This window comes from Anabrus simplex, chromosome 1 (genome assembly GCF_040414725.1).
Source record: "Anabrus simplex isolate iqAnaSimp1 chromosome 1, ASM4041472v1, whole genome shotgun sequence".
NCBI lineage: Eukaryota > Metazoa > Arthropoda > Insecta > Orthoptera > Tettigoniidae > Anabrus > Anabrus simplex.
In genome coordinates, this window is record NC_090265.1 from 1,766,441,850 (window position 1) to 1,766,467,794 (window position 25,945).

The 25,945-nt window shown below is 38.5% G+C and overlaps 1 protein-coding gene across 3 annotated transcripts in view; it reads left to right on the forward strand.

Moving 5' to 3' along the window:
- LOC136858761 (glyoxylate reductase/hydroxypyruvate reductase) overlaps positions 1-25,945 on the forward strand; it is a 206,142-nt gene that overhangs the window by 175,910 nt on the left and 4,287 nt on the right. For all 3 annotated transcript variants that reach the window (XM_067138538.2, XM_067138540.2, XM_067138539.2), the window contains 4 exons: positions 2,282-2,471; positions 11,172-11,338; positions 15,076-15,240; positions 16,618-16,743. In XM_067138538.2, coding sequence (XP_066994639.1) covers positions 2,282-2,471; positions 11,172-11,338; positions 15,076-15,240; positions 16,618-16,743 — 648 coding nt within the window. The remainder of the gene's footprint in view (positions 1-2,281; positions 2,472-11,171; positions 11,339-15,075; positions 15,241-16,617; positions 16,744-25,945) is intronic.

Consider the following 25,945-nt stretch of genomic DNA (forward strand, 5'->3'; position numbering starts at 1 on the left):
TGGTATTATAAATTTACTCATTCGGAACAATTATTTCTGATTCCCTATGGGAATCAGCATCTACATCATAAGTGGTATGTTCCGAGTTGTCAGTGGATAGATGGCATGGGAGGACATCAGTAGACGAATAAGTTTGAGTGGTGTCTTTAAAAGTGGGAAAGATGAAGTAGATGAAGATAAAGTTGGAATTCAAGAGGACAAATTGTGGCAAATATTAGTTTATAGGAAGGGGAGTTAGGGATTGGAATAACTTACCAAGGGAGATGTTCAATAAATTTCCTATTTCTTTGCAATCGTTTAAGGAAAGGCTAGGGGAACAACAGACAGGGAATCTGCCACCTGGGCGACTGCCTAAATGCAGATCAGTAGTGACTGATTGAAATTGAAAGTTTATAATTTTCATGTTCCGTATTGATGACAATATAATTATTGTACATAAATGAGGTAATCCACCTAATCAATACAATATAAAATTAGTACTTCATTTTTTAAAATCATGATACTAATTTCAGCCTATTGATGTTAGGCCATCATCGGGCATCAGATATTAAAACTCTTAAAAACTAATTGGCCATACATACAATAAAAATAGACAGCATAGTACTTGAAAACAGTTCTGATCTAATATTCATTATACACTGAAATAATTAACTGTCTAGAGGATGTAACACAACCCTTTAAAATATGTTGGTATACTTAAATAAATATAAATGACTGCCTTGAAGATATATAATTTGAAGTCAGTGATTTATATTTATTTAAGAATACCTACAGATTATAAGAATTTTCAAGTGTTGTGTTACATCCTCAAGACTGACTTATTTTAGTGTATACTGAATATAAGATCAGAACTGTTTTCAAGTATTATGCTATCTATTTTTCTATGGCCAATTCGTTCTTCAAGTGTTTTAAGATCTTAGAACTGATGATGGCCTAATATCAATAGGCCAAAACTAGTAGCAAGATTAAAATAAATTGTAGTACTAATTTTATATTACTGTATATTGATTAGGCAGGTTACCTCATTTATCTACAATAAATACATCAGCTTGTCGAAGCTCGTGGAAGCCTCCAGATATAGAAGACTCTCGGTCTGCGGGACTCATAGTTTCTGCGCCCCTTGAGGCCTCTAGCGACGTAACAACCAATGATGGTCACTGTAACAGGGTCTGACCCATGTGTGCCGGCCTTCCCTCCGTCAGGTTGGCTGTACAGCGGGTTGCGAGGCTCCAGCGTGTCAACGACACAGAGTTAGTTTCTATGAAACACTTTTCCGCCTTGTCAATACTTCACTTATCATTATAATTACACACTGTACACGTTTTGAGAGCTCAACTGCTCGCTTCCTCAGCGGTGCAAAACATCACACCAAAAATCCTTGGACTTAACACATTTGTACAATACAGTCATCAAAAAAAATTATACATAAATCTTGAAATCATAAAAATATCTCTTTTGTGTCTAAACTGTTCACTTTTACTTACTATGTCATTTAGTAGAAACTTTAAAAAAATAGAATAATCTTCAAATGATAAAATGAATAAAACCTATTTAGTTAGTCACTGTATACTAATATTTGAAATGTTGTCTGCTCTGTTCTGAAGAAATTTCTTCTTTCCTTAAATCCTTTCATAAAAAGGACGACCGTCCTCATAAGTTCAATGGCAGCAAGCACAGGAGCAAGGATGTGCTTGTTTAGTTCAGACAAGTGTAATTTGTTTTAATTTTGACCAATTTGGTACCAGCTGAAACTGAAGAATTTGACGGTTAAAAATTGCTCTCATGGTCGGACTAGGTTAAGAGGAGAAAGTCCGATTTATATGAAAGGAAGAGAGCAGTTGAGCTCTTGAAACATGTACAGGAGGTAATTATAATGAAATGTGAAGTACTGACAAGGCGGGAAAGTGTTTCTTAGAAATTGAATGTAAGTCAATAGGACAAGATTGAACCATCATGGTTAAAATAATCAATTCAAATATAAACGTCACACAGGGCGGGGCCATAATGGATTGCTCCCCCTCCAGGCCGCTCCACAAAACAGCAAACACACCACAGGATATTAAAGAACTAGAACTAATCCGTTTGAAGCCGGCAATGTATCAGGTTATGGAGATGGTCCTTGTCTTCTCTCTATATTACTCCTTATTCCGATGCTGGTCTATCATTGTGTTTATCATATTATATGTTCTGTTTCATGTTCCTATCTTTCTGTATTTGATTTGTGTTGTCATTTATTTGTTATTTTGCATTACTCACTCATTCATAAACAAATATTCTACAGGTCCAAACCTGAAGGTTGTGTCTACAATGACTGCTGGCTATGACCACATTGATGTAGCAACAGCCAAATCCCGTGGTATCAAAATAGGTAACGCTTCAAAAGTATCGAATGCAAGTGTGGCAGAAATTGCTGTTGCCCTGGCACTTATGGCAGGACATCGCTTACAAGAAGGAAGACAAGTGATAGAGAGGTGAGCATATCACTAATATATCCCCTGTATCCTAACATTACACCACTCGTATCGCCAACATCTACCACGGAATGACTGTCGTTCATTTACTTATCGTGGGCTTTTCACAGAGGATGTGGTCCACAGGGCTGCCAACCTGTCTAGTTTAAAACTAAGATCAGCACTAATTCCTCAAAGTATGAAGACTTTCATGGCTAGAGTCAATATGATAAAAGTCCTCCAGGCTATTCCGCCGTGGTCTACTTCTCCCATTCCTACCACACGTTTCAACTGCTGCTGCGGTATTCATCTTCTGTGTCATCCTTGAATTACTCTGTGCTGTGTCCTGCTGGCGACTGTGATTGATGCTGGGGAGGTAGCTGTATTTATACCTCACCTTGCGATCTCCAGTTGGGTTACATCGTGCAGTCTCTTGTGTGATTTGATACCTGAACACACAACACAACTGACTGGATATCTGACAACAGAGTGCACAACACAACCTAATTGGAGGTCGCATGCTGAGGTATAAATACAGCCGCCTCCCCAGTAACCATCACAGTCACCAGCGGAACACAGCAGAGTGTACAGAAGATGACTACCGCAGCAGTAGTTGAAACGTCTGGTAGGAATGAGAGAAGTAAACCAGGCAGAATAGCCCGGAAGACTTTGATCAAATAAGTACTAATTTGCTAGTGATGAAAAGGTGAATTACATCTTTCTTCTTGCTGTGCAAACAATATGCGGCGTGGCCATAGATAAAATCCTCTTGAAGGGAATGTATCCCCAAAGGTGTCACTGTTTTTATGGCAGATTTTGGCTTAGGGTGATAGCAGCGCATTTCAAGGTAAGTTTCATATAAAATTATTGCTGTTCTGTATTCCACATTGTTTTCTTTATAAATTCTATTTATTTGGACTTATATTCTGCCGGGGTTGTTAACAGAATCAATTATCTTCTTTCACGGGAATGACGTCACATCCCATTTTACATTGGCCAGTAGCAATGCAAGTAGGTGCTCCAGCAATGGAGAATGCTAAGCACTACTCTTTATTAGGTTATAAAAGTAAATATGCTTCTAGGGGTGGGCTGGTGGGTTCCTAGACATCCTCTGCAAGGAATTTCAAATGAAATTTGCTTAATTTTCACTTCTTTATAATGCTACAAAACTTGGGTTACACGGTGTATATTTTTGCTCTAACTGTAATAAGAGTAGATATAGAAATGATTATCATTTTGGTGAAGCTCATAGTAGATCATATAGAAGAACTAGATTCTAAATAAATATAAATCATCATCATCATGCTAGTTGTTTTACGTCGCACCGACACAGATAGGTCTTACAGCGACGATGGGGCAGGAAAGGGCTAGGAGTGGGAAGGAAGCGGCCGTGGCCTTAATTAGGGTACAGCCTCAGCATTTGCCTGGTGTGAAAATGGGAAACCACGGAGAAACCATTTTCAGGGCTGGCGACAGTGGGGTTCGAACCTACTATCTCCCGAATACTGGATACTGGCCGCACTTAAGCGACTGCAGCTATCGAGCTCGGTAAATAAATATAAATTAACTAGCTGATGTACCCATGCTTCGCTACGGAATTCTCAGAAAGAATGTCATAGTTTTCCCAACTGAAGTCAACATACATCATTACAAGGACATCAGTAGGAATGTAGCGATTAAACGCAATGTTATCTTATAAAATATTCGATCAAAAGAAAAAACGCACATTTGCTCACTTTTAACGAAAGTTCCAGTGCCGGAACGACTATGCCGCAGAGAGCCGCGTACTCTCCTCTGCCATTATTGCGTTAAATGTGCACACTGCTCATTCTAATCAGTGCCTCAGAGTAGGGATTGAATAGTTGGAATGCTATGATGAACCAGCATGTTACATACCAGTAATATCAGAAAATTTATGAACCAGAGGAAAGGAATGGCATGCTAAAGAAGAGAGAATTCAATACTATTTATTGTAACCTAAAACAGGTACATATATTTCATGAAGCTAGTTTCGGACCTTATAAGACCACATCAGTCAAAATCAAGTTATGACAAGACATGAATTACAGATAAAATTTATGAAGCAAGCATGTGTTGTTGAAAATCAGTGTAAGTCAAGCAAAGATTTGGATGTTAAAACACTCATCAAAATCATATGTCTTGTGTAAGTTCTATGTTTTTTTCAACTTGAAGAAAGCACTTCACAGAAGACCAGGTGAAAAAACTTAAAATATTAGCACTTGAAGAATCTTCTAGAATTCACAAGAATGTTATTACCTATGAATATTTGCCCCAGTTTGTCCTCTTGAATTCCAACTTTATCTTCATATTGTGATCTTTCCTACTTTTATAAACGCCACTCAAACTTATTCGTCTACTAATGTCATTCCACGCCACCTCTCCGCTGACAGCTCGGAACATACCACTTATGTCTCAAATATTATTACAATATTATAAGTCCACCTGTTCAATACAATACAATATGATCCACTATTTCATATGGTCAAAATTTTATACATAATACATAAAAGTCAATGGTACATGTTTCACCCTCCTTACGGGCATCATCAGCCTATATCAAACTTAAAAATAATACATATGGAGTCATTCTAATCTTATAAATTATAGGTTAAAATGTTGAAAAATGATTTCGTAAAACATTATACAATAACATCTAAAACAACGATAATGCACCAAAGTATGTTAAAAGAGAGTAAATTAACTGTTTTTGAAGAGTAAAACGTGGTTAAACATGAATTTTGAGAGTTTAAAACTAAAATGGATCCTTTTTTTTATAATATCATTAAGACTGTGATGGCCTTGAGTGTAAACACAATAATCAAAGGGGAATGTTTCTTCAATTCCCATAGTTTGAATCCAAGATGGTAAAATCACTGTCAGTTATTTAAAACGGAAGTGTGAACGTAATAGACATGTTAAAATGTATACGGTTGGTATATCTGAAAGTAGAAAAGAAAATGGAACTTCTTGTAGAGGCGTTGCTAATGATAAAACGTATGTCAAAGCTAGCGGATGTCAGTAATTATGTTGGTAGTCGATTGGATCTAAAAGACAGTCAAGTTGATGTTATAATTCCGTTGAAACATGTTGGAAGAAATGATCAAGTTTTTCTGAAACAAAATGTAGAAGAAAGTTGGTTAAATAATACCGTACTGTTCAACAGACTTCCCGTACGTCAAAAATGCCTAAGGCGGTACTTACTCGTACGGTGCGTGTTAAGTACGTCGGGTTGTTTCAGCAACGCTAGCTTGACTGAGCTTTCTACTTCTAGTATTATAACGGTGTGGCTGAGGCAGTGAAGGACATGGAGGGGCGGTAGTGGTGGGTGGATCCTTGCGCGCATGTGTTGTTATTGGAGGGCTGTTAGGAGCAAGGTGGGCGGGCCTAACATTTGACGAGGTGGTGGAAGCTTTAGAACAAGAAGTTCTAAAAGTTTGCGGGATTGTATTATGTTTTGAATTCACCATGCCTAATAACTTTGGAGTTAGCTCATATAAAGGATTTTTTTGCTTCCGTGGCATCGTTAAGATTATGGTCTTTGTTATAGGCTTGGTCTAAAAAGATGTATAAAGATTTTCTAATTCATTCATAAGTTTTCCTTTGCCTATACATTTTAGAATAGTGAGATCTTTATCAATTGATGTAAACTGATGTCCTGTTTCACTCATGTGTGAGCTCATCGCTGAATATTTGTTGTGCTTTAAGGCATTGTAATGCTCCATATATCTCGTATAAAAGCTGCGCCCAGTCTGTCCAACATAACTAAATCCACACTGAGCACAAGTTAGTCTGTAAATACCAGATCTCGAAAAACGGCTGTTTTTATAATTTACTTTATTATGATTAAAAAATATACTTTGATTTGTATTTACTGTTCTGAAAGCAATATTAGTGTCGTATTTCTTCAGTGTGTTGGCTATCTGGTGGATGGCTGGGTTATTGTATGTAAACGTAGCGAAACTAGTTTTTTTAGGTTTATCAGGAATGAGATTCGTGGATAGTTTATATTTAACTTTATTGATTAACTGGTTAATCATTTCAACTTTGAACCCATTAAGCTTAGCCAAGTACCTTATATAGTTTAATTCTATTTTTTAAGTTGTTAGGGGAGAGTGAGATTTTTAAGGCTCTGTGTAATAAATTATAGAATGACGCTTGTTTTTGAGATTTAGGATGTAAAGAGGAATTATTTATGGTTATAGGAGATTGTGTGGGTTTTCTGTAGATTTGAAAATCGAAAGTATTATTGGCGCGCGTGATCGTTATATCTAAAATATTTAAGGACTGTTTAACTTCGTCTTCTTTAGTGAATTTTACATTGGGGTCAATTTTATTTAAATTCTCTAAAACTTCGTCGCTGTTAGTAACATTTTTGTCAATAACTACAAAAGTGTCGTCCACAAATCTTAGCCATAAACATATACCTTTTATATGTTCTTTGATTTTCGTGTATTCTATTGAGTCCATGTAATGTCAGCCAAGATGCCAGACAAAGGGTCACCCATGGCTAAGCCAGTCTGTTGATAAATCTTACTATTTCAGGACTGTCAGTGTTTGGTGACAACAGACTTAACATCGGCAGTCTAGATAAATACGTAAGTTTTTCATTATATTAATAATTGTATATATTTTATTTTTTGTCATTACTGTTTCATGTTATCACTAATCTCTCTATCATTGACAAGTTTACGCTACGTAAACAATACTGTACATATATAAGCTTATTTTTAAGTGTTTTGATAGAATCTCAGGATGTTCTTGTAGAACGAAACATGTCATTCTTTGTATGTTAGTGTGTGTTTTACAGATATGTTTATAGTGTTTTAATTTACATTGTATTTGCTATGTGTTTGACAGACTGAAAAGCCTTTGTTACATTTAACTAAGTCAACACTGGAAAACATGGCTCCATTTTTAACAAAAAAAACCAGATGTAAAAATTGGCATTTAGAATCTTCATTAAAAATAAAGAAACGTGTATTTTTTTGTTTTCGGAAAATTCCAATAGAAGGGGTGAAAAGGGGTGAAAAATTGGTTGAATTGGTTGAATGCCTTTAATGAGGATACTTATATCTCAGAAACTGACGATATTACAGACCTGAAAATTGGTGTTTGGGATCTCCTTTAAAAATAAAGAAACACATATTTTTTGTTTTTGGAAAATCCAATTAATGGGGGGGGGGTAAAAGGGGTGAATTTTTAAAATGAGTGTATCTATATCTCGAAACTTTTAAAGTTTATAGATGTAAAAATTGGTATTTAGAATCTCCTTTTAAAAATAAAGAAACATGTATTTTTTTGGAAAATCCCAATAGGAAGGGTGAAAAAGGGTGAAAAAAGGTGAAAAAGGGGTTGAATGCCTTTAATGGGGCTGCTTATATTTCAGAACCTGAAGATATTACAGACCTAAAAATTGGTATTGGTATTTGGGATATACTTAAAAAATAAAGAAACAGGTATTTTTTCATTTTTGGAAAATCCAAGTAATGGGGGGTGAAAAGGGGGGTGAATTTTTAAAATGTGTCTACATCTTAATGGCAGTGGGGTGTAAAAGGAGGCAAGACCAATTGATTTTACTGTTCATAATGTACTTATAAGGAGCCTCCGTTGCTCAGGCGGCAGCGCGCCGGCCTCTCACAGCTGGGTTCCGTGGTTCAAATCCCGGTCATTCCATGTGACATTCGTGCTGGACAAAATGGAGGTGGGACAGGTTTTTCTCCAGATACTCTGGTTTTCCCTGTCATCATTCATTCCAGCAACACTGTTCAATATTTCATTTCATTTGTCATTCATCGATCACATCCCCAGAGGAGTGCTTCGGCAGCCGGCACAATTCGTATTGTCGCTGCTAAATGGGGCTTTATTCATTCCATTCCTGACCCTGTTGAATGACTGGAAACAGGCTGTAGATTTTCGATGTACTTATCCTGATCATAAACCGATCATTTTTTATCTTTCCTGGGTTCGTTTTCAACAGCCATCTTTTCCTTCGGAGAGCGTTTCCTAGATTACAGTAGATTCTCCTGGCATATAAATAAAAATTTAAACACATTTGAAATAAACGATAGGAATGAGATTGGCCGTCAAATTGTTTGCCTCTATAATAAGGTCAATAATGCATGGAAGTAGGTCATTCGTATTGCCAGAAATCCCTCACACTTGCCTACGCAAGACAATGGTGCTGGTCACATTGTCAACAATGACAATGGCAGCAGATGTAATTTACCGCCAAGTAGCGGTCTTGCATCTTGCTGTGGGGTCCAGAACATCTGTAATAATAATAATAATAATAATAATAATAATAATAATAATAATAATAATAATAATAATAATAATAATAATAATAATAATAATGTTCTGCACCGTCATCAAATGTGCGAACTGTGCTGGAAACGGGTCCTGGCCGGGTAATGACTAAGAATGCAGTCCGGCCGCGGGTTCAGTACCGCCAAGGCACCCAAGACGACACCACACCGGATCTCCTGAAGGATTTGATCCATATTAAAAATGCTTATAGGAAAAGATAGCAAAGATTTAGGGACCTAACTGACCGGGTGGAATACCTGGACCTAGCCCGGGAAGTACGAAATCGATTGCTGGAAAGAAAGATTGAAAAATGGGAGGAAACTTGCCGTAATCTATTAGAAAACGAGTCAGATCGCGATTTCGGTGGATTATATATCTAAAACAATAAGCATTCAATTATAAATTTCAGTATAATACCATAGCGAAGCATGGGTATTTTCCAAGTCTTTTATAAAAATAAAGTGACACATATTTTTGTTTTTGGAAAAACACTTACGGGGTGTTGTAAAAAGATTGAAAAATGGGTTGAATTATTTTTATGAGGATAGTTATATATCAAAAACTGAATATGTTACAGGCATGAAAATTTGTATTTGGAATTTCTTTAAAAATAAAGAAACACAAAATCTTTTGTTTTTGGAAAATCCAATTAAGGGTGAGTGGGTATATGAGTTGAATTCTTTGTACAAGGATACTTATATCTCAAAAACGAAGGATGTTTCAATGTGAAAATTGGTTGCATGTAACTATTCTCATGTTTAGACCCGTATTTAAACTTGATTTTTGTATGCAATTTATGTGAAAATTGGTACCAGTATTTGGAATCTTCTTAAAAAATAAAGAAACACATATATGGCAGGAGGGGGAAATCAGCTTAAGGGGGGTGTGAAAGGAATTTAATTCTTTCTATGAGGATACAAATAAGAAGTGGACTTAAAAAACAATACACCCCTAAGGGGTTTTGATTGGGGGATGAGGAATAATGACAGAAATATGTATTTACATGAAACCGTTTGAATTACGAAGTTAACATTTCAATAGATATCATAGATGTTAAATAACAGAACGTGTGAAACAAATTTAACCCCTCGAAGAATTAAATGGGAGTAAAGATCCGAAGACAAATATTGTATATTCATTCCTTCCTCCGAAATTGTTTAACGTACGAAAACAAAATTCCAAATAGAGGTATATATTTTAATTCCTAGGTGTGAAATAGGAAATATTTTTAATCTTTCCACCCCTAAAGTGTTAAATGAGGTTAGCTGCTCCATAAACAAAATTATTCATCCCTCCAAAACTGTTTGAAAAAGTTGTACTTTTATGAGGAGGGCCTTCTTTTATGTCCTAGGTGTAAAATATCGTATACTTCAAAATATTTCTTCCCTAAGGGGTTTAGATGGTGGTTGACTCAAAAACACAATAGTCATTCTTCCAAAACCGTTTCAGGCATGAGCTTAAATTTTTTTATGAAGGGTGGTCTTCTGTATCCTAGATGTTAATAAATATTTAGAAACATCTGCCCCTTAAAAAAATTCATTCCTCCAATACTGTTCGACATATAAAATCAAAATTTCACAGGTTAGTTGCTTTTAAATCATAGATGTTAAATAAGATGGGGTTTAAAACATTCACATTCTTCTGTATGGGGTTCAAATTAGTGTTAGATCAGAAAATAAATAATCATTCCCCCAAAACCGTTTGAGGTACAAACTGAGGGTGTATTTCACAGGCTCAGCTGACAGTGGACACTTCAAAATGTAAACCTTTGAATAACAACTTTCAGTTCAAAACTGTAGTGAAGCACAGGTATCTTGCTAGTAAGATATTAAAAGCAAGTAAATTTTCCTTTCACATATCATCCCCACTGTGGCAAACTAGCGAAGGTGACGAACTAGGGAACCTGCAGTTCTGAGGTTTTGGTCTAGATTTGATTATTTACATAATGTCTACCCTCTGACAAAATCTCACATCTGCAGTTTGTTCTGTATGGCTAACACATAAAATCAATCATTAAATATAAAAATTGATTTGACATGAGTAATGACAACTTCTTTCAGCTCTCCTGATTTTTTGATAATTTGTACATTCATTAATTTGCCAGAGAGGGAATGATATGCAATGCTGTTCATTTAAGGGTTAAATTATTCTCCCTGTACCATAATCAATAATTTGAGACTGTTTTATTGAGCAGTATACAAAGTATTCTGGATCATTTTCTCTAAAATGTTTACCTAACTTGTGTAGTTGATTTAAATGATTTATTGTGGAATATGTAATCTTTAAATCTAGATATGCAAACAAAATTGACTGAATTAGAAAACTGCTTTTTAATCAAGGCTGATGATTCTGGATTTTTGCTTCTACTTAATTGTGTATGTGTGTATGTTTTAGAGGTGCCTGGGAACCTGTAAGTCCTATATGGATGCTGGGACATGATCTTTATGGTTCAACTGTGGGCATCGTGGGGTTGGGAAACATTGGTTGTGAGATAGCAAAGAGACTGAAGGCCTTTGAAATTAGTAGACTTTTATATTCGGGCCACTCCGTGAAACCAGCAGGTAAGTACGAGAGAGAAAGAGGAGTGTGTTTGTTTTGTTTTTTAAAATAGAATAGAGGCAAAACCTATGAGAGTGATCACTTGATGCCAGGGTGTAACAATATGCAGTAGTCCAATGATACATCAGAACATCTGGTATTCAATACGATAGCCGGTGCATGCATGTATCGATGCTAACGAAGGGCATTTTGAACATTTCATCAGACATGCCAACTTTCAAAAGTCAAAAAGTTGGGAGAATTTTTGCATGCAGTTCATACAGAACCTTATGGGCAACTCTTAGCCACCTATTGGAAGAAAGTTGTAGCTCTCCTAATGTTCTGTCGTTCAAAGATCTAACCAGGGTTGCCAGATCACCAGCAGCTGTATGGGTATCGATCTTTGGCTCGATATAATCACTCAATATGATAGATGGGATCGCTAATCGTTATATATTACTTAATTGTATGAGAATACTTACATCCAATAAAAACTAAAGTTGTTACAGATGTGAATATTGGTATTTGGATCTCCTTTAAAAACAAAGAAAAACGTGTTTTGGGGGAGAAATCATCCTGGGGGGGGTGAAAAGGAGTTGAATTCCTTTCATAAGGACATATAAATCATAAACTGAAGAAGTTAGAGTCGTGATAATTGGTATTTAGAAGATCCTTTACTGTTAAAGCAACAAGTATTTTTTGCTGGAAAATTCACTTGGGCGGGGGGGAGTGAAAAAAAGTGAATTTTTTAATAGGGATACTTATATCTCAAAACTGGAGGTAATAGACATGAACATTGGTGTTTGGAACCTCCTTTAAACATAAAGAAACATGCCTTCTTTAAATTTTTTGGGGGGTTGGTTAAATAAACTTAATGGCGGTGGGGTGTAAAAGGAGGTGAGACCAATTGATTTTACTGTTCATAATGTACTTATAAGGAGCCTCTGTTGCTCAGGCGACAGTGCGCCGGCCTCTCACAGCTGGGTTCCGTGGTTCAAATCCCGGTCACTCCACATGACATTTGTGCTGGACAAAACGGAGCAGGACAGGTTTTTCTCCGGGTACTCTGGTTTTCCCTGTCATCGTTCATTCCAACAACACTGTCCAATATCATTTAATTTAATTTGTCATTAATTAATCATTGCCCAGGAGGAGTGCAACAGGCTTCGGCAGCCGGCGCAATTCCTATTGTCGCCGCTAGATGGGGTTTTATTCATTCCATTCCTGACCCGGTCGATTGACTGGAAACAGGCTGTAGATTTTCGATGTACTTATTCTGATCATAAACCGATCATTTTTAATCTTTCCTGAGTTTGTTTTCAACAGCCATCTTTTCCTTCGGAGAACATTCTTAGATTACAGTAGGTTCTCCTGGCATATAAATAAAAATTTAAACACATTTGAAATAAACGATAGGAATGAGATTGACCGTCCTATTGTTCACCTCTATAATAAGGTCAATAATGCACGGAAGTATGTCATTCCTATCGACAGAAATCCCGCACACTTGCTTATGCGTGACAATGGTGCTGGTCATATTGTCAACAATGACAATGGCAGCAGATGTAATTTACCGCCAAGTAGCGAAATAATAATAATATTGTTCTGGACCGTCGTCAAATGTGCGGACCGCGCTGGAAACAGGTCCTGGATGGGTAATGACTAAGAATGCAGTCCGGCCGCGGGTTCAGTACCGCCAAGGCACCCAAGATGACACCACGCCGGATCTTCTGAAGGATTTAATCCATATTAAAAATGCTTATAGGAAAAGATGGCAAAGATTTAGTGACCCAACTGACCGGGTGGAATACCTGGACCTAGCCCGGGAAGTACGAAATCGATTGCTGGAAAGAAAGATTGAAAATGGGAGGAAACTTGCCGTAATCTATTAGAAAACTTGTCAGATCGCAAATTTTGGCGGATTCTCTCAGAAAATGAGTCAGATCACAAAATTCAGAGGATTATATATAAAACAATAAGCATTCAATTATAAATTTCAGTATAATACCGTAGCGAAGCACGGGTATCTTGCTAGTTTATATATATAAGAAAACATAAAGGTCCGATAATACTGCCTTGAGGAATTCCCCTCTTAATTATTACAGGGTCAGATAAAGCTTCACCTACTCTAATTCTCTGTGATCTATTTTCTAGAAATATAGCAACCTATTCAGTCACTCTTTTGTCTAGTCCAATTGCACTCATTTTTGCCAGTAGTCAACCATGATCCACCCTATCAAATGCAATGGTGGTCTATGGAGTGTGCAGAGGAAAGCAGCAAGATTTGTAACAGGGGATTTCAGGAGAAAAAGTAGTGTATCAGAAATGTTAGAAGAACTTGGGTGGGAAACTTTAAGTAAGAGAAGGAAGAAAACTAGACTTATAGGATTATATAGAGCCTATACAGGAGAAGAAGCATGGGGAGAAATCCATGAGAGGCTTCAGTTGGAAAATAATTATATCAGCAAGACTGACCACAAGTATAAAATTAGAAGGAATTTTAGCAGAAGCGACTGGGGTAAATTTTGTTTTCATTGGGAAGGGCATGAAGGAGTGGAACAGTTTACCAGGGGTAGTGTTTGATCCTTTTCCAAAATCTGTACAGATATTCAAGAAGAGAATAAACAGCAACAGAGAAAATAAATGAAATGTTAGAGGGCATTTGACCAGTGCAGGTTATTGTAAATAAAAAATGTGTGTGAATAAATTAATTCCATCCCCTGGTCTATGGAGTTTGGACAGCCGAAGTAGGGGACTGCCTGTAGGGGTGAAGTACAGTGGGGACTTCGAGGGCCCTGGGACCGGTGCGGTAGCTGTGAAGGCCCTTCAGGAACTCTGAAAAGTGGTGGCAAAAGGGGCTCTGGTTAAGACGCAGCAGGTCGTTATGCTACTTAGATTCCAAATGGGTAAAAAATAAATAAATAAATGCAATATAAATTTTAATCTTATACCAGTTGTATAGTATTATTTGAAGTAATTCCAAATACTGTATATGAGTTGACTATGTTTGTAAGTACAGGAGATATTATAAGTAGAATTTTGTAAACAATATCAATTTATAAAGGATGAGCTGTGAGTTTAATAGAAAAAAATTGTTAGTATAAATTGTATAACATTGTATTCTAGGAAAAATTTTTCTTCTCTTGTTAATTTAAAATTTAGTGCTTGACAATAATATATTTTAGAGTACTATTTGCCACTGAGGTAGACACCTCATTTGCAAACAAAGAGATTTTGATTTCTGATTTGACTTTTTCTGAAGCTTTGAATTAAGTAATTATTTCAGGTTCTTTAGGTCTGATTCATTGGTTGAATGGTCAGCATTGAGGCCTTCGGTTCACAGGGTCCCGGGTTAAATTCCTGGCTGGGTCGGGGATTTTAATTCTTCTGGCCCGGGGACTGGGTGTTTGTGTTTGTCCCAACACTTTCCTCTACATATTCAGACAACACACTACACTACCAACCACCACAGAAATACACAATAGTGATTAAATCCCTCCGTATATGTTTGGCGTCAGGAAGGGCATCCGCCTGTAAACTAGGGCCAAATCTACCTGTGCGACACAGTTCACACCTGCGACCCCACAGGTGTGGGAAAAGTGGTAGAAAAAGAAGAAGAATCCAGGTTCTTTAGAATGTAGTGGTCTTGTTCAGTGTTGTTCGATAATATCCTTGCTACCCAATAAGGTTTACTAGCTAATAAGAATGTACTGTCATTGTATGACTTAAACTTTTAATTAATTTATTTTTGTTCTTTCAGCTGCTAAAATAGGAGCCCAGTTTGTATCCTTTGATGACATTTTAAAAGAGAGTGACTTCGTCATCATAGCTTGCCCCTTAAATGATGGAACAAGAAATATGTTCAATGATACAGCATTTTCTAAAATGAAGAAGAATGCCATCATAGTCAACATTGGTCGAGGAGGTGAGAGATTTAGCAAGTACTTTCAAACTATCTGTAAGTTAGATTTGCAATATATACTGTAATTTGTCATAGGAGGTCAACATTAGAAAACATTTCTCCTTATGAAATTAATGCAGCCTAGTTAACTTTATCTCCTTCAAAGTAATCCCCCACTCTATTAATACAAGGCTCCCAATGCCATTTAAGGAATCAGCCACGCCCCGATTTCAAGTAGTTACCGTCCTGGGCAAACAATATTTAGCACCCCGCCCCTCTGCCCGTTTTCCTGTTCCTCTAAAAAATAATTGTTTACAAATTAAATATTACAGTTTTCAAGATTATGTGTTTTAAAACAGCACATTATGCAAATACAGTTCTCATAATTAAACTTATCAAGCCAAACAAAGATAACAGCCAAATAAGAATGAGGCTGTTTTCATTTTTATTTAAAAAACCGTTGGTTCGGTTTGATAGTTTGTATGTAAGTAAATAATTTTAGAAATAAGACAAGTTTTCTTCATAAAACTTAAATATATAGGTTAAATTCAGGTTTAAAAGTTAGAATAGGTTAAAGTGTTTTATATAGTCTAATAAAATAATTGGAATAATTTGTGGAATGTAAAAGTAATTTGAGGGAAATGAATTTAAGACGTAATTCACGCAGTCCATAATTACTCGATCCGCCGGCCGCCGCCCCTCAAAAACTGGTGCCCTGGGCAAATGCCCAGTCCGCCCATTTGTAAATCGCGGCCTGGAATCAGCTCTTTAATAAGTACTGTTCTCAAAGATTCCAAAGCAATGAATTGTTTTTTTGTAACACATTGAAGGGAATTTGGAACATACTGTATTTGTTCTATTTGTCCCAGCAATTATAAATGTTACCAACACAGCCATATGTTTTTCATAACTGTTGTCTGCTTCTTTCCATCATCTAAATCAATAAACAGTGTTAATGTTTTTCCTAACTTATTGACTTACATTGAACACAGGCCATATCTGCATTACATCCATGCACTAGAAAATACGAGTAACTGGGAAGGCTTGTATACTTCACGCTTTCAACGATTCATAGAAATTCCCATACTTGCCACTATATTCAGGCACCAGATTATTGCTTTCCAAGAAACATTTAAGGCCAAGATACATATCACTACAAGACAATGTTACTGAAGTTGCTTCATCGCTGTAATGAATAACAATGTTATTAAGATAGGAAATTTGCCAGGACTGTACAAAAATATTGGTTAATGCAGGTTTATCGTTATCCTGAATTTAGTTATATGAGGTCTGACTGTACACTATGCCCTTCTCATCTGCCATTTCAAGGGAAAGTGTTGTATGTAGATATAAATATAACTTTACTTCCTTGCATTCATACTTATGTTTTCTATGTTGTAGGTCTAATAGACCAGCCAGCTTTAATTAGAGCTTTGGAATCAGGCAAGATTTATGCAGCAGGTCTAGATGTGATGGTTCCAGAACCTCTGCCAACAGATCACCCATTATTAAAGCTCAAGAACTGTGGTAAGTATCTTAGTACTGTGACATGTTGCTAGAGCATACAAATTCTCTACGGCAGGTTGGTGGCAACTATGGTTCCTCTCCATTTTCTTCCATTGTCTGCCACTCCTCATCTACACTGTGTTCCAATCCACCTTCCACTTATTTTATCACTTAACTTTTACACCTTAATTTCCTTCCATTTTTACGCATTCTTTGCTTTGTCTCTTCTTGTTTTCTGCACCATACTTCTGAAGAATTTTATTTCTGCTGCCTGTATTCAGCTCTCATCTGATACCGAACAGGTTGCTGCTCCATATGAAGGGGTCTGATCTTTGTGGACAATATTTTTCACATTAACACCTGTAAAAACGAAAAATAGTATTAATGAGATGATCAGTTATTGTAAAGAGTAGTTTCTAAAAATTAATTCACAGAAAACCAGAGTTATGGTAAATGTGAATAGTGGAGGATGTGGAACAAGTTGAAAAGAATAACTCAATTCCTAGGGGAGGTTGTAAGCAGCAATGGCAGATGGGAAGAACAGATAGAGAACAAAATGACGGCAGTAAGTGCCTTGACTAGTACATAAATACTGGATAGAAACATGCTAAAGATCAAATATAAAGCTCAGAAAAATGTATTTAATTGAGTAGCTAAAACAAAGTTGTTCTATGGACAGAAATTATGGTGAGTGGATAATTGAATTTTAACTTAGATTTGTCAAAATAATAATAATAAAAATTGTTACGGGGTTACCCGTGGAATGCAGAGGTGAAAGAAGGTGCCGGGATGAATGGGTCTAACTACAATGTCAAGAAAAGAATTTAAAAACTTGACTGAAGGTTATATTTTTGAAAAACAACAAATTTAATAACTTTTCACTTAGTGAGATAACAATGATACAGCAATTTAGAAACAAGACTTAGGAAAATTCAAGATTTCAGAACTTTAACTCTCTTGGGCTACAAGCCCCTAGTTTTACAATTTTTGAGTTCCCAGCTCAATTTTACAAAGAGCACAAATTTGTTCAAAGGGCAGAAATCCTCCAATACATGGAGCACTTGCCCCAACAATGACAATCTCAGGCCTCCCATAGGCACTTTTACAACACTTGAAAAAGAGCTAACGTGCTCTCAGTTCTCAAGCCTACTCAAGGCAACACCAAATATATCTTACACCTTTTGGCCTTCCATGGCCCAACTTACAAATTGAAACAGGGGTATCTCGTACCCAACCTATAGGGCATTCGTGTAAAAAGAAACAACAGTTAAATAAATGGCCCAAACACAAAATGAGAGGAGGCGAATGCTTGCGCTCCTAGATATGAATTCTTAAAACCTAAAGGGCACTAGGCCGATGAAACAGGGGCTATTCCCAAGCTATGGAGGTGACTCGTATAAGAATAACTTAAGGGCAGTAAAAGGGGTCAACTAGCTGGTACACAAATAAGCTAGTTGAAAAGTACAAACAGGAAGCGTAACCAGAGTCACCAAATCAACCCAAATAACAATACAAGAACAGGAAACTTACCATAAAAGGCGAAGAAATGTTACCTAGAACCCGTATAAAGAAATTCATACCTGATATCAATTAATTAAAGAAAGAACAACACATTCTAAGGGAATTTAAAGCAAAGGATTTATTGATTAAATTAAATCTATTAAAATGTTAGGGAAGAAGAAATTAACAACGCAGGAAAATTAATAAGGAAAAGATTAACTTAAATTAACATGTTACCGTGGTTTGGTGGATTAGCAGAGGTGAAAGAAGGTGCTGGGGTGAACGGGTCTCAACTTACGAAATTAAAGTTAAGATAAAATTTAACAAGGTTATATTTTCTTTGCAAAATCAAGAAATAATAAGAATGGCAGGTACATAGTAGCAAAGCAACCAATCGAGAATGTACAATTACAGTGTTACAGGATTTGGGCTCCGAGAGCCAGACACATAATTCTTGAGCAATGAGCCCAACTTTACTTATACATAAGGTTTAACAAAGGGGCCGAAAACCCCAATCATGCCCAGGCGCACTCGCTCCCTCTTACTCAGAAAAGCCTGCTCGAGGCACACAGAAACCAAATTTTAAGAAAGAGCAACACGCTCTCAAAGTTCAAGCCTATCAAAGGCCACACCAAATTCGACTTTCAAGCTGTCCTCCAAGCACATGAAAACAGGGGTAAAAAATACCCAACCTACTGAGGCCTATTAAGTAAAGAAACAGGTCAATTACATGGCCTCCAAAATACCAACTTGAGAGGAGGCGTCCTTGCACTCCTAATACACTTTATTTAAAACCTACTTGGCACTAGGCCGTTAATGCAAGGGCTAATCCCATCCTAAAGAGCTGATTTATATGAGAAAACGATTTACATTACATTGGAAGGGAAGGAACGGTTGTGAAAATAAGTTCACCTCAAAGCAATATGAGTGGGAGCTCGAGAGGGTTAAGCACTCTCTATCCCAATTTGTAGTTTAAAAAGATAGAATAGATACCAAGTGTCTTTACATTTTAGAGGAAAGTTACATGGTAAAAGGCTTCGGACCTGCCCCGAGAGTTAAACTGCTGAGCTAGCAAGAAAAGAAGTTATTAAAAGGTCATTACCTGGTGGTTGAACTGCTGCCCGAAGAACGAGGCGCTTCCTGCCCCCTGCTACATAATTTACACAATGATAGATGTTACTGAAGTGGCGCGGAGACCCGAAAATCAGCAGTTTATATACCCTCGTGGAAAGTTCCAGGCGTTTCGTGAATGATAACACCCGCCCACAAGCATTTTATTGGATAATGGCAAAAACTACTACACTAGACGAAGAAGAAACACCTTATTGGTGGAAGATTAATTACAGAAATTCCTTATTGGTCAAATTCAAAACTGGCGGAAAGAAAGGGTTAATATTGCCAACTTAAACAATGACTGAAAGAAATTTAACAAAGAACAAACTTATGAACCCAAAATTTCTCCAAAAACACAGTTCGTTCACTTCGCACTAGGGTGCATAATTGTAGTCCTTCAGTAGTGCCATCTAGACGAGAATGTCCACACTTCTTACTACAGGCAAAACAAAAATACATCGAAAACAACACAGTTCAGAAAACTTCAAAATTTACAAGTAGGGACATCTTCTGAGAAACTTGAGAATTAACACTGTAGTTAAAGTTCAGGCTTCCTCCAGTAGAGGAGTTTCAACAGGCGCAATGTTTGAATTAGCGGAGCGGAGGCGTACCGCCCGGTACAGACCTCCCCCCCCCCCCCCCCCCAAAGTCCCTCCAGGGGGTGATAGATCAAATTTGTTTGAAAACAAAGTCCAAGTTATGATGTTGATATGGACATTAATTGCAGAAGTATTTACAACCAAATTTTCTTAAATGATTGGATCCAGTTTCAAAATTATTTGTAGTTATTGTTGATGTAATGTCTTTGTGCTTGTAGAAGTTGAATTCAGAAGGAAAAACTTTTAATTCTTGAAAGTGAAGAAAAATTTTCTAAGTCCACCAAATATTGCAGTTGAATTCAAAAACGTAGTAATTGTAGGTATGAAATTGCCATGTAGCTGATTAAGTACATTGAATGTTGATTAAGCTTGACAGCCAGACCAGCCGCCGCTGCTTGTGTCCAGAGGAGGCCGCTCGGACCCCTCAAGTACCCTGAGATACCGCTCGCCCGCACTATGAGAGGAGAAGTGGAGTTGAAGCACGCCGCGCCCGCGGCAAACATACAGGTCGCGGGCAAGTTGCAGATTGTGCGCCGCACATCAGCCTTGGCCGGGAGGAGGACTCCGGCTCGTCGTACACTGGTTGGCCTCACTGGAGAGGGGCGGGCCCATACCCCACCTCAGTGGCGGTACGGCGCCGCGCTGCTGCGGGGGCACTGAAACATTAAGATCTCGGCGGCAGAATGTTGTTGGACCAGAATGATTTTAGGGTACATTCATTGTGGTGGAACTGAGGGGCCAGTGGCGTAGAAATATTTATTTCATTTGAATAACCACTGTGTGTTGTTGAGCAGGAGACGGGAGCGTGGTAATGGCCATGGTAAGGACAGGATGGCAGTTTAACTGGTCGGGGAAGGTTTCACAATACATGCTAAAGTACAAAGAGCTAGATTCCCAGGGCAGAAGGCCTCAAAATGAAACCCCCCCAAAAATATAACCTTCCGAATACTTTCAAAAATGTTAAAGCAAATATAAAATCAGCTACGTTAGCGCGGAAGCTACACAGGTTTCACCTGCGACAGGTGAACCCTAAATATCCTCTCGGTGGCTGGATTGCTTAGCAATAAGGTAACGGGTGTAAGGAAATCGAGAATAATACACAGCCCATGAAATCTGGGGGCAAGCTTGCCAGCGGGAACAAAATTTTTGACCATCACCTGGTCACCTACCTTCAAATTGGTGGGTCTCCGTCCACGATCATATCTTTCCCTAACTTTTTCATGAGACACTTTAAGATTGGCCTTAGCCTTCTTCCAAAGATCTTTAATATTATCAGGATCTATTGTCTCAGGTAGAAAGTCACTCAGAGACCAGAGGTTAGAGAGCGGCATGTTGGGAACAAACTTGAACATCAAAGAAGCTGGAGTAAACTTATGAGATTCATGAACCGCCGAATTCAAAGCAAAAGCTAACCAATGCAGGGACGTGTCCCACCTAGAATGATCTTCATGATGATAGGCAATCAGCGCGGACCTCAGATTACAATTAACCCGTTCAGCTAGAGATGGTTGAGGATAATAAGCAGAAGTTGTCACATGAGAGATGGACAGGTCAAAACAGAATTTACGAAATAGATTAGATGTGAAAGCCTTAGCATTATCAGACACAATATATTGACACGGACCAAAAGAAGCAAAGATAGAATTTAAACAAGTAATGGTGGACTGAGCGGTAGCCAGCTTAGTCGGGAATAACCAAGAAAATCTAGTAAAACCATCTACACATACAAAGATGAACTTGTTGGCATTTCCCTTTGACTGGGGGAAGGGTCCTACATAATCGATATACAGGCGTTCCATTGGGCGCGACGCTTGATGAGAAGACAAAAGGCCTACCTTGATGGACATGGTTGGTTTACTAAGCAAACAAGATTTACAAGCCTTTACTAGTTCACGGATTTCACCGTCCATACCTTTCCAGATGAACCTTAAACGAATCTTTTCACGAGTTTTAAAGATGCCTAGATGCCCCCCTAATGGGGTCTCATGATAGTACTTGAAGATCATAGGTACAAGAACAGCTGGAACGACAACTTTCATCATCTTATCATGCCTCGAAGGGCAACATAGAACACCATTCCTCAAGACATAAGGAACAACATGTTCCCCAGAAGAAAGGGTTTCCATGATCGGAGCCAGCGTCGGATCTTCACGTTGATATTTCTCAATATCCCTAAAGAGCATGGGGGCATCTGTTAAGATGGCATTAACCTCAGATAGCATGGACTCGGGAGGTGATGAACTATCGACCGATTCATGGGTCGCGACGTCATTGGAAAACATACGGCTGAGTCCGTCTGCGACAACATTTTCAGTACATCTGATATGCCTAACGTCAAATTGGAAGGCAGAAATTCGGATGGCCCAACGGGCTAGACGACCAGTACGACGCGGCCTAACTAAGACCCAGCTTAAGGCTTGATTATCAGTCTCCAGGTCGAATTTGACATGTTCCAGATAGAGACGGAACTTTTCTAAGGCAAATAAGACTGCCAAACCTTCGAGCTCATAGATGGAATACTTGGCTTCTTGAGCCGATAGAGTCCTAGATGCATAGGCGATGGGTCGCCTCCCTAGTTCAGTCTCTTGAAGAAGGACTGCAGCTACCGCCGACGACGACGCGTCGGTTTGGACGATGAATTTCTTCGAGAAATCTGGCATAGCAAGGACAGGGGCATTACAGAGAGCTAATTTCAGGTCTTCAAAAGCGGCTTGTTGCGAAGGCCCCCACTCGAATTTTATGCCTTTCCTAGGAAGAAGGTTCAAGGGCGCCGCTCTATTAGCGAAGTTAGGGATAAACTTCCTGAAGAAATTCACCATACCAATGAACCTGGCAATACCTTTGATGCCCTTGGGAGGTTTAAAATCACGGATGGCCTGTGTTCTAGAGTGATCGACAGCAACACCATCGGGCGAGACAATATGCCCTAGGAATGACATGGAAGGCTTAGCGAAAGCTACCTTGGACAACTTCACAGTTAGCCCAGCCTTACGAAGGCGACTGAGAACTTCCTTTAGATGATCTAGATGTTCTTCAAAAGTCTCCGAAAAGACGACGACATCATCAAGATAGTGGTACAAGTACTCAAATTTGATGTCGGAGAAGACCCTATCTAGTAGCCTCGTAAGCACAGCTGCACCCGTGGGGAGCCCGAAAGGCAAGCGGTTGTATTCATACAAGTTCCAATCCGTGGCAAACGCTGTAAGATGTTTAGATTCTTCAGCCAGAGGAATTTGATTATAGGCCTGATTCAGATCCAAGATGGTAAAGAACTTAGCTTTACGAAACCATGAAAAACTAGAATGAAGGTCAGGAAGGGGCACCAATTGTAACACCACCTTCCGATTGAGAGCCCTATAATCAATGACAGGCCTGAAGCCTCCTTGGGGTTTCGGGACTAGAAAAATAGGCGAAGAATACGCCGACTTAGAGGGCCTAATAATACCATCCTTTAACATTTGATCGATGATTTCTTTCAATGCCATCATTTTAGGCGGAGATAGCCTATAAGGTGGAAAACAGACAGGAATCGAATCCGTGACCTCAATTTTGTATTCGATCAGGTCAGTAACACCAAGAGTATCAGAGAACACCTCTGGAAACGACTGACACAACTTACGAATACTATCAGCCTGCTCCTCAGGTAGATGTCTAAGGTCTAACAACATCTCATCCTGGGTAGGCGAGATAGAGGAACATGATACAGAATTACACTTTAACAAGGGGATTTTACAATTGGAAGCAAATTTGAATGTGCACGACTTACTCTGAAGGTCGAGCACTAGACCGGTGTGAGAAATGAAGTCAGCTCCCAATATAATGGGGCAATACAAGTGCTTGGCCACAAACAATTTAACTTTCCAAGTAAATCTAAAAATACGAATTTTGACATTTAAAGAGCCTAAAATTTCTAATGGAGATGAATTAGCTGAAACATATTGAACTGACGATGAGCAATAGTCAGGAAGTCTACAAACAGATTTCAATTTCGAATACCATTCAGCCGAAATGATAGAACAAACACTGCCAGAGTCTAACAGAGCTGTTACAGGCTCATTATTTAATTCAATTTTGAGGAAGGGCACAGGTGCGGGGGTATCCGCCGCAATCCTAAGACATTCTTTGGGGCATTCAAAAGATAGATTAGAAGACTGACATTTCCCCATTCCTTCAACATGTTTACTTGGGGCTGAGCCTCGGGAAGGTGGGTTCGCCGACTCAGCCGAAGCCACTAGTCACTTATTATTATTGGCATTGGTGGAAGTTGCACCAGAAGTCGAGCAGGAGGGGGCGCTATTTGAATTTGGGCAATTCTTGGCGATATGGGAAAACGCGCCGCACTTAAAACAGCCTTGTGATGAACCTGCTCCACTATTTGTCCTACTCGATTTGATCAATGGACATTTATTGCGAAGATGGTCAGGCGACCCGCAAGCATAACATTTACGGGGTGTGACTGGTCGGCGAGGTGGAGGCCGAGGATTACTAAAAGAAGGAGGGGGTTCTTTCGCGACACGCAAGGAATCGGCGTATCTAACTCCTTCGGCCGATACAGCTAATGCTTCAAGTTCAGCGAAGGTTTGCGGGCACGCCGCGAAACACAAATATGACCTATAGGATGGTGAAATACCTTCCACAATAGCGTGAACGATTTGGTCTTCGGGAAAATGAAGAGCAAATACCCTAGTATAGAACTTATTATCTTGGATGAAATCTGCCAAGTTTTCATCCAACCGCTGTACACGATAATAGTACTTCTGAATCAGGGATGACCTCGCACGAGCAGGAATGAAATTTGCCAGAAGGTGTGCATGAAAGTCTTCAATAGTTGACTGTTCCGCTATTGCCCTAACAATTTTGTCTGAGAGAACACCAATTTAAGCTAATTCAGAACGTGCGTTATTCAACGGGGTATGACGCTCGGGTTCGTTATCTAATGGGGCAGAGATTTGTTGCGCTCCAACAGCTTTCCTATTTCTTTCTCCTTTGGAAGACTCTTCCTCTTGAACTACGTTTATCGTAGCAGGTTGGTCGGTTTTGGGAGGAACTTCCCCAGTTAACAATTGGGTAACCTTACTGGACAATTCCGAAAGACTTTCGAGAAAGCGACTTAAACCTCTACCTACTATGTCACCAGGGTTCAGTAGTTTGCCTCATCCATTAGCCATGCTGCTTAGAGGTATTTCGAAGTTTTCTGTTAACACTACCAGTGAAGTTATTTCATTCTTAAGGTTTTTAGTTGAATAAGAACCACACTAGCTTCCTTCCTCTGAACGTCATTCAACTTTAGAGACAACAGATCGTTAACTCTATTAGAAAAATGAAATAGCCTAGCTTGCACACGTTTAATTTGATTAGGCGACGGGTCATTTTCTTCAAAAAAGGTAATTACAGATGCCAGCTCAGTAGTATTGTCAGTGATCGTGGAGAGAGACTCGTCAATTTCTTTCTCTCCCAAGGTTGGAATGGAAATCGGCAAATCAAGGGACTCTCTAAGCTTATTGGTGTCTACCGCAACCGTGCCTCCAGATTGCACGTTTCTAATAGTTAATTCATAGATCAACTCCTCCTTGCGCAAATAGTTGAGATGGAGGACATCGCGAGGGCCGGGCATGATGACAAAAATTTAACAATTTTGAACAAAGAAAAGGAAAAGTCCAGCGACAAAGAAAATTGTTAGAGTTCAAGAGCCAAGCAATATTTAGCCGTCAAAAGGGGCTAATTTGAGACCCATTCAACCACGCTCTGCTACCACTTGTTACCGTGGTTTGGTGGATTAGCAGAGGTGAAAGAAGGTGCTGGGGTGAACGGGTCTCAACTTACGAAATTAAAGTTAAGATAAAATTTAACAAGGTTATATTTTCTTTGCAAAATCAAGAAATAACAAGAGTGGCAGGTACATAGTAGCAAAGCAACCAATCGAGAATGTACAACTACAGTGTTACAGGATTTGGGCTCCGAGAGCCAGACACATAATTCTTGAGCAATGAGCCCAACTTTACTTATACATA